Source organism: Chlamydotis macqueenii, chromosome 8 (assembly GCF_036417535.1).
Source record: "Chlamydotis macqueenii isolate bChlMac1 chromosome 8, bChlMac1.mat, whole genome shotgun sequence".
In the NCBI taxonomy this organism is placed as follows: domain Eukaryota; kingdom Metazoa; phylum Chordata; class Aves; order Otidiformes; family Otididae; genus Chlamydotis; species Chlamydotis macqueenii.
This window is the reverse complement of record NC_141563.1, coordinates 12,256,244-12,269,146: the sequence shown is the minus strand read 5'-3', so window position 1 is coordinate 12,269,146 and position 12,903 is coordinate 12,256,244. Positions and strand designations below refer to the sequence as shown.

The 12,903-nt window shown below is 40.7% G+C and overlaps 1 protein-coding gene across 9 annotated transcripts in view; it reads right to left on the bottom strand.

Moving 5' to 3' along the window:
* The window catches only part of RASAL2 (RAS protein activator like 2), a 187,311-nt gene that overhangs the window by 66,677 nt on the left and 107,731 nt on the right, over positions 1 to 12,903 (bottom strand). The window contains exon 1 of one of the 9 annotated variants that reach the window (XM_086754071.1): positions 11,654 to 11,894. The exons of the other annotated variants lie outside the window; for them this stretch is intronic. Within the exon in view, the coding sequence (XP_086610197.1) occupies positions 11,654 to 11,666 (13 nt within the window). The 5' untranslated portion in view covers positions 11,667 to 11,894. Of the gene's footprint in view, positions 1 to 11,653; positions 11,895 to 12,903 lie in introns of those variants that run through there. 9 annotated transcript variants of the gene reach the window in all.

Here is a 12,903-nt window from a genome sequence, read left to right as displayed (position 1 = left end):
AAAACCCAAGCCAAAACAGCAACAACAAAAAGCCATTAGATCAGCAAAGCGAAGAATTAGATGCCAACCAACAAATGAAGAAAAAAGGAGCTATCAAGTCCCAGCAGGGAAGAAAATTCCAATTACTAAGACAAACTGTAGCAAGTATTGGTTCTGCAGGACAGATATTTTCATAAAACACCTGCCAAGCAAGGCAGATGCTATGGAGAAGTCACAATTAATGAGGGAACACGGGACAGACAGCTCAGGAGTGAGGTACCACAGCAGCATGGAAGACTCAGCTGAGCAGTCCTCCTGTGGACACTGAAAAAGTATGTGCTTCCACCTCCAATATGAATAGAGGGATAAAAAAAACCAGAAACATTTCCTACATAATATAAAATCTAACACTAGAGAGACATCAGATATATTTCCCATCTATGCAAAAAATAGCTTTTTTTTTTTTACAAAACGAGCTTTTCCAACAAATCGTACCCTGTGTGTGTGAGGATCATATGTTGTCCAACTTGTACAAGTAGAATCTTCTTTGAGTTAAGACTATGCAAACTGATGATGCAACTCTACTTGTAATAAGAACGGAATTAAAGAACTTATATAGAAAGGATTAGGTAGCTATTTTCTTCTATCTGGTTGGTCAATATGAAACAAAAATTTCACCTCTTTCCTTTTAGATTTCTGCGATACAATACTGTGCCCACAACCACCTGACTTTCCTTCCATTAAAAACTGGTTTAATTTGCAATATTATCTATCAACTCCATAAATAATAGGTTCTAGAGAAAACAAAGTTAGGAGTATTGATTTCCCATGAATACTCACCAATTTTGCATCCTTTCTAGGAGCACAGATTCTGTACAGATCCTGTCTTCCTCGCTAGCTGCCTCATCTTGTATCATAGTTTAGCTTTATTCATGCCTTTCAATGTTTTATAATGTTAATGATAACAGAGGAAGTATGTTAAATACCAAATACAAAACTGTCTTAATGCAGTACTTAAAAATACTGGAACATTACAAACTTTGTAAAAAAATGGAGGCAGAACTGGTTAAGACTTCAGTCAGGAGGACATAACTAGGAACTGAAATGGCATTAAACTTTTTCATACGCAGACCTCTCCCGTGCATTAGCATTCCTAGGACAACACAGAGAGGGGAAAAAAAAGCTGTGTAAGTACTTCCCTACTATTTATCTCCTTTTCATATGGTTTAACAGGACACAGCATCATGCAGGAAGCCTGTCTGCAATGGACTGACAGAAGGTGGAGATATGCATCAGAACAAAAGCATGAATTGAAAAGTCCTTGTAAGAAAGTAAGTCACGAACGCACCCCCGTTAGAAATCTAGGGAATTTAAAGCAAGAGATGAATGTAGAAGAAGCACTGACATTTAGAAGCACCAAATCAATCAAAGTAGAAATAATGATTACAGTCACCTAACCTGTCCTGAAACACCTTTAGAACATCACCCAGTGACTCTCATCCATTCACTGCATTATTTCTAGTTGAACAAAGCCTCATCTTCCAGAAAAAAAGGACATACAATTATAAACAGACATAGCAAAGAAGTAAAGAGCCAGTCTGGTCCCTTGGTAAGCTGTTCCAATGGTTAACTCCACTCATGCCTAGCAATTTGCTCCTTAGTTCCAAGAATGAATTTGTCCAGCCTTATCTCCCAACCGCTGGGCACGGGTGACATCTGTATGCTTTGGTACTCTCGATGATCATACTCTGTTATCAGAAACGTCCTCCTTGTTTACATCCTTTGAATAACTAGTTTCAAACAATCACTGCAAAACCATCTTGAAACTCCTCTGTAGCATTGATTTTAATTTTTAAACCTTTTGCTGTGTAAGAAAACCAGAGATTAAACTTCCTCCACAACTGCAGGAGGGATGTAGTGCTGGTCTCCCACTAAAGCTTGCCACAGGAAGAAGAAACACTGTGAATAGCTCCTTAAATTTGTCTTTCTCCATCTTAAAGCAGGTCTTGTGCTCTAGAGCTTACCAAAAGCTTTCAAAAAGTCTTGCCAAAATTTTCCAGGACAGACAGTTTTTGAGATAAGCTACAAATAAGCATGAGAGGAATATTCAAAACACGACTAACTTATTTTCATGCTGTGAGACTTATCTACACTGGAAAAGGGTTTATTGAACCAATGCAAATACAGATACAAATTGCTCTACTGACCAGAGTGGAAGTATGCAAAATGTGAAAATGTCCTGTATGGGAAAAATACAGAAGGGCGGGAAAGATCAGCAAAGTAGTAATAAAATGAAAAAAACAACCAATCAAACCCAAAAAATAGGAGTAAGAAGCAGCTAATCTCTCCCTTGAGAGACTGTTTCCAAAATAATCATTGGTAGCCAAACAGGATAGCAGGTGAAAACAGGAGAAAATGCCTTCAAAGTGCTGGGCTTCATCTCGCTCACCCTCGAGGAGTTCCAAAAGCAGACAAGTCCACAAGGCTGAAAATTAAACCAAGCCCTTCTGTTCTGGAACCTCTTATATAAACTAAACATTTAAACTTTATACATCCCCAACTAGTAATTCTTTGCATTACCATCAGCGAATGAGCTTCTGCTCCTTTCTGTCGTCGTCAGAAATGTCACCCTCCTACAGTTATGATTCTGACACCTGTGAAGCTAAGCAGCTTTGCCATCCTGTGGATTTAAAAATTAGCATTCTTGGTAAGTGAAACTACACAGAAGCATGAGCGCTCAGATTTTTCTACAGGAATTTTAGTAAATGACAATTCATACTGTATGCGAATAATAGAGCACAGATGCCTTCTGATGAAGATGCTTTGTAAGCACAAAGTCATGGTAGTATTATAAATCATAACGTATTAACGTTCCCTGCATGAGACACAAGAAGAGGAAAAATGGGTCTTACTTGCACTAGGGACAGACTCTGACGGACTGATTGATGGATATTGCTACAGTCAGTAGATAATGTCTTCACAGCAATCTACATTAGACATTGTACACCCTGTCATTCTTATTTAAATGTTTTACAGTTAATTCAGAAGTGAATAAAGACAGGATATCTGCACACTTGAAAACTGAAATGCTCCCTTCAGAACAGGGGCACAGTGGGTAAGGAGAGGGCAATTTTGTTTTACAAAAAGCAGGCATGCAGAGACACATTAAGTAGGTTGCTGAGGTTGCAGGACTAGTTAATCCACAAGAAACAATAAATATCTGCTTTTCCAATTCCTGGATCAATGTCATATGTACCAGACAACACTACTCACCTCTACACTTTTCTACTAGGAAACAGGAAAAGTTATTGGAGTCATTTTGTCCCAGAAAAATGCCAAACAGTAGTAACTTTCCAATTCTATTCAAAGCCACAGCACAGAATAACCAAGCTACCTTGAAAATATGTTTTCCAGACAGCTAAAAAAATGTCAATTCTAGACATAAAAGGTTCTGTTTCCTGTATTAAATAATTTTAAATGCCTATCTATAATGAAAGTAATTTTGCTTTGAGAAGTGGTATTACAGTATAACAGCCTTCCAACCACGCTATAATCTAGTTCAAGAGCACCTGCATGGACAAGGCTGGCTGAGTAACTGTGCATTACGGAATCATAGCGAAAGGATACACAATTAGTTTGTGACATGGATAACTTTTTTGCTTAAGCTACATAAGCAAAACTGTGACACAATCCTACGAAGAAGCTATGAGCAGCTGAATGGAATAATTCCATTGCAATGTAAATCAATAGCAGATTTGCATCAGACGTGACAAGATGTGGATAGCCTTGCTGGAGCACGGCGAAATACACAGAAAGCCCTTTTTATTGGGAAAAAAATGGATGGAGACTCAGGTCTCTCTTCAGGCCAGTCCATTCTGTTGTGAAAAGTGAAACCACGCTGATGAAGCCCACACATACACATTATCGTCTAGTATTTTATCCTTTCAGATTGCTTAATGAAGTGATTGTAGCACAGTCAGTGATCTTTAGCACTCACTCTCAAGAGCTCTTATCCAGCTGAAGATGACAACCTCTACATACCACAGCATCGATGCAATATTATCTTTTACCAGGGTAATAGTTGCTTTTTCTTTCCCGAGTGAACATCGCTATCCTTGCAAACCCAGCTGAGATCAGAGATGTTAAACTAGTGGTTACCCAGGAGGGAGGCAGAGCAAAGAATTTCCTAAATAACAATTGCTGGAGCAGCGAGGAATCCAGAGGCAGCAAAAGCTGTGCCTGCTGACAGTCTGTAAAAATAAATAGGGACAGAAAGGCTCAAAATGAAGGTGAGAAAAACAACAAAACCTGAAATTCTCTAGTATATAATAACACAAGCAAGAGCTCCCTTGTCAAAGTGACATTTTAAATAATGTCAGGAAGCTATTTCCACATTTAATTTTGACAGGGCTTTGGAGACAAACAGGTCAGCAGCTGAAATGAAAACTTAAACTAAACTCAAAGGGGCTAGCCTTTATAAAGCTCTTCTGCGCCTACTGAGCCTCCCTAGCAAAATCATCCGGCCTCTCGGCTGGCTATTCATACTCCTCCTTTACGGAAATCGAGCAGCAAGTCCCTACCAGAAACTCTTCAAAAATGGCCAAGTACCTAAGCCTAGTCATGGGCCTCTCAGACAAACTTCACTTAAGTCAGTTTACCTGGACACAAAGAACGACACTTACAGCACAGAAGTTGGCTTATTCTTCCCTTGCAATATAAAGATACATCTAACTGCCTATATGAATCCAATCAATGCTTCAAAATCTTTTCCATAACAGCAAGCTATGTCTTAAGAGACATCCCATTACATGGTGTTTCCTTGGTGCATGTGAACTATTTTGAGTATACACAATATCTCAGAATTCATAGACATGCTTTCCAGGTTAAAGAAAAAAGCTGTCAAAAGCCTATGAAGCTACTTGCTAAGGAGCTGAATTTTAAACTAATTTTAACACATCTTAAAATTTTCCACATTTTTCACCTGAACATAAACAAGGTGGCTTTTTTTTTTTTTTTTTTTTTTTTTTTTTTTTTTACGAGTACGGCTGCCCCAGTTCCCTCTCTAGATCCCCATATTGTGTTTTTCTGGCAAAACTGATGCAGGCAGCCACAGGGGCTGGAGATGAATCCTTCATGCTGCTCACTGTAATTGCCCATAAAATGAAGTTTTTCTGAGTCTAAGACTATAACACTCCTATACTGTTTTCCTCCAGGATGTATTAATAGAGATGCTTGAGGAGAGCAGCAAGACTGGGAAGCCAAACCATCAGTTGAAGATCAGAGTGAGCAAGACATGTACCTGCACCCATATCGCAGAGAATGTCCAGCACTGTATAAGGAAAGAGATTTGGCTCTATCTCGATGCTGAGGAGGTAAGCAGAAGGAACCATCATGCTATGCCACTTATGCACAGCAAGAAAGATGAAGTCTTAAATGATCTTAAAAAAAAAACTGTAATTGAAGAATAGGCAAATTCATATGATTTTGGTTCTTGGGGATGTTAACCCTAAGTGAGCCAGTTCCAAAAATCAGAAGAACTAACAATAGGAAAGTTTTACTACTATAGGTCAAACTGTCCTGTTATTATTGTCCACTTTCCCATGGAAAAACGCTTCACCAATGATACAAAACAGCGACTCAACCAGAAGCACTAAGAGCTCTGACACAAGTATTTCTGCTGGGGAGAACTGCTCGATCTTCAGAACTTCACTGATGAAGCAACCATGGTTGTCCCCGTCCCCCCCATTCCCCCCATTTCCTCACCAACTTAATTACATTTTTGTACTCAGTCCAACTTCAGGTGTCCTCAGCATAGCCAAGGGATTCGGCTAAGTTACGCTGCTAGCAGTATGGTAGTTTGTAAGTGGCTATTAATGACTACTCTAAAAACATTAAGCTACTTTAATTCCAAATTAGGGCCAAGACATTATTTACAGAGTCATTCACTCCAGAGCGCCTTTCCAAACTGTTAGCCAGATGCCTCATGTAAACAGACATCTTGTATTAAAGTATGAATACATCCAGCTATGTATTTAACAAGCAGTATGTAAAGGCGACTTAATTTCTGATGTGAGTATTCATGCGATGACTTTTTTCCTCAAGAACATGTTCATGAAGAATACCTTCTATACTCTTTCCCTCTGACCAAACACATCGGGTGTTCAAAACAAAGAGCAGATTGAAAATGTCCTGAAAATGTGGAGCTGTAAAAACAAAACAAACCGCACGCTTTCACAGATTTGCCAAGCACAAAGTCTGATACGGAAGTCCTTGCTCAGTAACGCTGTGAGAGGGACAGCCTGAAATGAATTGAGTCTCAAGCACTTATTTAGATTTAAAAAAAGGATTTCTGAGCTAGCATCTTTGGTAGAAATGTTACGTTATTTCTAAAGTTATTTAGCATTGGAAATATTACTTTAATGCTAAGACTGAAAGAAAAGATAAGAAGCATTGGGAGGTTCCAAACCTTCAAGAATGGGTGAAGAACATGAAAAAGATCAACATTTAGGGTCTGACTCCCTGCCCACTGAGCCCAGTTATATAATCTGCTTCACACACCTGAAGATCCAGCCCAGACATTCAAGAACTCTTCCGTCTTTTAAAGCAGTATGACAGAGGAATGAGGAGTGATTTTTTTGAACTCTGATACCGGGAGGACTGAAATTACCAGTGTGTCAAGTGATATCAGCATCGCTGTGTTTTCCTGAACTAGAATTTTCAATCAATGAAAACTTAAAATATATATACAGCTTAAATATGATGAAGACAAAAGTTAATAAGAACACTTTTTCTAGAGTTACTGAAGGGAAAATAGCAAAAACCAAATGCAAACATTTGCTAATCAAAAAAATCTGAGCACAGTTTCCTTCCTTCTGTCCCTCAGACCTGCATCACTTAGTAGTAGTCCTAGAAAAATCAGCCTTTGCTGGCTGTACTTCCAAGTCTCCCAGGCAGTAAGAAGAAGAAGAAAAAAATAACTAACTGCCCACCCAGAAACCACACCGCAGGCAGGCAGGAAGCTGAAGCACCTGCTCCTCCCTGCCCTGCCTCTAAAGGCTCAGATCTTGCTTAAGCAGTTCAGGTACAGCACCACTGCTATTTTACAGACCATCTTAAAGGCCCTTCAAATTTTATCTGTTCTACATCATTATAAAGGAGCTTTATTAGAAAGACAGACAAGGAGAAGCACTTAATATATGATGGATTTATCAGAAATTATATTGGAACATCACGGAAAAAGTATCTTCCCAGTGCCTGTACTGTAACGGATAGGGACAGGTACAGCACAAAGGGCTGGCAACCTGACAGGTTATTACTGTCCTCGAGGACTCAACTGCTCAGTCCTTTGCACTTCAAGATGCTGACGTGCTATGAATTGTCAGAAAGAAAAAACAAGCAGGCAGGTTTAGGGGGAAAAAGGACACCTTGCGCTAAGCTGTCCTCCAAGTTGCTCTTAGGACAGCAAAGCACTTCTTCATGAATGCTGCACTCAGGCATGGAAAAGGAAAACAATTTCTCTTGCTTGCCCTGCAGGCCACGTAGCTTGCACAACTCATGTCTTCACAAGTACTGAATTTTGCCCAAATTCACAAAAAAAAAAAAAAAAGCAAGCAAAAACAATTGATTAAGGCAGTTTTGTTGGAATGCTACCACCATTCATGTTGGCCTCTACTATTACTTTCTGACCTACTGTTTTCCCTTGGGCTTCTACTCCCAATTGGAGCAGGGAAATGATCAGGAATGATTTTTTAAGTTATTGAGATGACATCTCCAACAAGCAAAGAAATGAAAGACCAATTTAGTGAGGGCTGGGGTTTGGGTGGTGGTTGATTTGGGTTTTTTTTTTTTGCCTTCTGTGACGAGACATGATCACATAGATAATTACAATTTTGAGAAAAACAGTTTCAGATGAGAGAGAACTAAACGTCTTATCATTCAGTCTGCAACATTCTGGTGCCATCAGAATGCATAAGGCCCACACAGATGGCTTCAAAATACTTTGGGAAGCGATTCAACACGATCAATATGTGATATTCTACTGACCATATGACTTCTTAAAGCTTCTGGTCAGATCACGTAGGATTGCCACACCATCCCATCAACTTATTTACTCTCTTCCTACAAGGTTTAGTACAAGGTGGTAGCTTTATATAGCACTCCCACAACGAGTTCAACTTGCTTGCTTTCAGTACAAACTAAATACCAGCAATTCCTGCAGAGCAGGGTTGAGGGTGCTGTGCCAATAGAGATTCTGCTCCACCCTGAGGTCACTGCTTGCTCCCTTTATATGTCAAGAAACCACAACTTTCCTGACGTCATCAGGTGGGAGTTGAACTCTCCTTGATAGGCACAGACAGGGAGGGGAAAAAAAAAAAAAAAAAAAGACTAATTCACAATAACCTGCACTTCTAACAGCAGATAACGAGACAGAAAACCACCAAGAACGAACTCTTAGTGTCTAGTAGCCCCAAAGCATGCAGCTTGCACTTACCAGGTAGGCAGCAGAAAAGCAGAAGCATTCTAGAGAGCGAGTGGTCATGACCAGCGATGTGATTTCCTACCCCTGCCTATGAATCATGTGGTCTCCCTCCCTCTTACTACTCAGTTCCACCTGTGTTTATAGGAATACTACGTTAATCTCTGTGTAAGCATCAAAATAAGGCAACTGCCAAAGCCCAAGGCCTTTCCAAACACTAGAGATCGGCAAAGAAAGGCAGAACATGGAGGTTTTTTTTAATGTTTCCAAATTAGGGACCAGATTTAGTGGTGAAGCAAGGAAACACAGCAAGGTAAGCGACTGTATAATTTATGGAATTTTTACAAGGACATACCAAGTCCTCCATCTTGTGGACACAGGCTTAATTTCTGACTGATGCAATATCTTAAAGATTCTTCTTGGACACTTTGGTGAGAGTTCCCCTGGAGAATATAGCCAACCTTTTAGAGTGACCTTAGAACATACCACGACAGGCCTTTAAGAGCATGAATGCTGTGAAAGCTGGCATTGAATTATGCTGTATTTTGCACATTTGGCATTTTTCCTGTAGCCATTACTCCTGGAATCAAACAAATGTGGAGACAATTACAGCCTCTATTCTCAAAAAAGGAGCTGGCCTTCACAGTTTGAGTGCAACTGAGCTTGAAAATCTGACTGAAGCCTACTCCAAAAAGGATCAAAAGAAGCAGGAAAATTAATGTAAAAAAATATATTTTCAATCTTCTCTTTTCTAAGCCAGACTTGCTGTTTGGAATGCTTGTGGTTAGTGCCATGTTTGAAGGTTGCCCAGAGGCCTACTCTAAGCCAACGCACCAGCAGAGCTGTTTCACTTCTCTGGCAGGTGTCCACATCACAACATTGCCCTCCTAAAGTCCCTGCCGAGCACGCTGCAGGTGCAAGAGAAGAAAAATGCAATGTTGTATGCCGTCACCGCAGATCCACTGTCTAAGGAGCAGCACTGTTCAGCTATGGAAGGAAACTCTATACAGACCCACCATAGCTATTCCTGGCTGCCACCACCTGCTCAGATAATCAGCTATTACAAATTGTACAACCCAATTTTTGCAGTTATGTTTACCATGACAGTTTCAGCACCGTTCCCCATTAACTCCATAACATACATAGTTGAAGTCTGTTGACCATTTACCAGTGGAGATGGTACTGTCGAAACTGTAAGCATCGACTGTAGTTGCATCATTTGCTTGCTGACTTCTTGCGCAGATTTCCCTCTGCCTTACTAGAAGCAGTCACCCATCTATGTAGAAAATTAAATGGAAGGGGATCATTAGGTCTCCCTTCTGCCACTGGCCCAGTTTCAAATCCCACCATTATTAGCTCTCCTAAAAAACATTTGTGCTGTCTGATGCCAGTTAGCCATGAAACCCAGATAAAAGGAAGTATTCCCTTTGTGGAGAATTAAAGCTTTGAAAAGGTACGTACCTCTACACGCTGGAAAATGAATCTGTCTCCTGATGCCAACGAGCCATCTACAAATGCCATCCATGCCCTGTGTTTTGCTGCATCACACAATTCTCTGACTTCCAGTATTACACAGCTGGTGCAACACTTGCTCCCAGATACCAGAAAACAGCAAGGAGCAGGTCAAGCCTCAGTATACCAGAATGCCCCTTCCTCCTGCTTATATACAAACAAAGTGGATTTGTTCCCATGAGCTTTAAAGAGCCATGACAGATCTTTCTGACAGAAGTCACACCAAGCATTCGTTACAATTACACCGTTTTCGCCGCTCCATAGATTTTAGAGAGAGAAAGAGCGAGAGCACCACAGAGTACCAGATAAAGCTAAGCACAACTTGAAGAACTCGCAGGAATGTAAGTTGCTGCTCACGTCTGCCTGCCAGAACTCCTCAGTATTGTATTTTTAATTGACTACCCCATTAACATGTTAATCGTATGAAAGAGCCCCAAAAAGGGACAGGAAATTCTAAAGGGTACGTCCTGGTAACCACCTCAAATATTACCTAAATGAAACTTGGAAGGGACCGGGATTGTGTTGCCCTGGGCTTGTCTGATTAGTTTGCCAAAAGTTTGCTTGTTTTTCAGTTAAACATGCATTTGTCCAAAAAAAGCTAAGGCAGAAGGTTTTCATTTTCTGATCATGTAACTCAAAAGGAGCTGCAGAAAAACCTCATTGGTTGAAGCTAACAAAAACAGCCGCTCCAAGTTAGCAAATTAGTATTCTCCCCGGTCCACAAATGAGGAGGAAAATGACTAAGAAGGACTTCATAATCAGTACCTATTAAAGGCTATTTCCAAGGTAAAAAAAAAAAAAACAAAAAACAAAAAAATTAACTCAGGAGTTTCTGTTCCCAGCTTCCTGAGACAACATGTATTGCTTCTGTAGCTACCGAACAATGTCTAACTATATCAAAAGGCATGAAATTTAAATGCTTTCCAGCTTGCTATCACTTAATAATATATTTTAAGACAAAAGCTGCTAGAAAAAGCAAGCAGCATTACTAAGGCAGTGCCCTTTATACTGAAAAGAAAACAAATCCTCTTGTTTTTATGAGCAGCCTGTAGGATTCCCTGAACTGCTTTGATTTACTGTCACTTGCTGGAGGACAGGAAGCAAGGTTGGCAATATCATATGCTGAGAACATCACGCAGTGCCAGCCACAAGTAAACACTGAAAAATATTCCCACAGTGTGCCCTTGAAGAATGAGGTCTGGCCTTATCCTGAAGTACAATGTAATATAAAAACATACTGACTTATGCTAGGTAAGTAGAGGCTTTCAGGGAGAGGGAGAAAAGTAAACCTAATGATTTAAGTAGTAATAAACTAGATTTTTAACTTCAAAAGCCACTACAAAAACTTGTTTCTCATCTTCACATCTACATGATGTTTGAATACAAACACATAATTTCTGTAGTAGGGAGCAGAAAAGTACCAATAATCCACTGTTTCCATTCATCACATTAAATTAATGTATATATCTCTTTAAAAACCTGTGTACAAAATGGAAATAATGAAGAAAGGAGTTGATATATACATGCAACACTGAAAAATCCCTTAAAGTTTCCAGTTGTTTTAAGTCCAGTCACTTTAAATTTCCAGCAAAATACCTATGTGCCTCCTACCCAGTCCCGCCTCGCTGGAAATACTGCAGCAATCCAGTCCCCAATTTGCATGGACCGTGTCAGGAGGGATCTCACCTGTAAACTGCATTCTGCGGTAATCCTAAAACCTCTACCATGGTCCTGCCACCATGCCAACCAGAAAGTCAGCGTAGCCTCTGCACACTTCTCTCCCGCGCTGTTTTCTCTGCCTCAGACGGTTTGGAATGCAGAAAAGCCAGAGCCAAAGCCCGTCAAGCGCAAGCCTCTCTATTCAGCTCCTTGGCTGGAGTTGAACAATAGCCGCCCTTCGGTCGCTCGCCGTCCCTCTCAGTGTATGGGATGCACACTGTCCTCCTGCAAACAGCCACAGAATCTACCCGGGATGGGGAGACACTTCATTTTTCCTGTCCCAAGGGAGGGTGGAGGAGCTGACAGACAGCGCAAGCACTCAGGGTGGGGTGGAAGGGGGTGTGGGCAGGAGACTCCTGTTCAGCAAAAACACATCCGATGCTGAGAAAATTCAGGGATTTCAAGCAGCTGACTCCAAGTCTAAAATCAGCTACAGGGAAACATAAGAGGCTGCTATCACCACATACACTGTCTGGACTACAAGAAGACAGTCGAGATGAAAACATGGTTTTGTCAGCTGAACAAGAAACTACATCTGAATGTGTCTGGCCAACCTGCACTTTATTTGAAGATGTTTCCCCACTTCAAATGTTTCTACAGCTTAGGAAATACACGGTACCAAAAAAGCCCTGGAAAGTCACTTAAACAAACAATGAACTTCCCCCCCCCACTTTGTTTCCTGTGCTGCCTTTTTTCCTTTAAATTCAATCTAAGATCTATGGCTTTGACAATGAAACGGTGAAGTCTGATACCAAAAGCCTTTTCCTGAGCTCTGTTCTTTTCTATTTTAAAAGTGCTGAGAGCTGAAATTCCAGGTATAGCATTGCTCTAAAATAAAAAGAGAAAAGCTGCTCTTTAAGGTGCAGAAGCAAAAAATGACAGTTTGGTTACTGCAGCCACCACAATGTCCCTGATACACCATAATGCCCCTGCTGAGAACAGCGTGTCAAGTTGGATCAGTTTAAAAGTCCACGGTTTGATTCCCAGCAGATCCCACCTGCCAGTTGGGGACCAGAGCAGACAGGCACACACACAAGAGGAATGCAAAGTTGCTCAGCCTGTTGCTGAACAGGCTAAAATTGCTCAGGAAGAGCCAAGAGGCTGCACGCTCTCTCTTACCTTCTGCAGTCCTGGAGAGAGGGAGGTGGCGGGGGCGGAGGGGGGATGTTGAACATACCTATTTTACTCTAATTTTGCCACTTCTTTGCAACGCAATA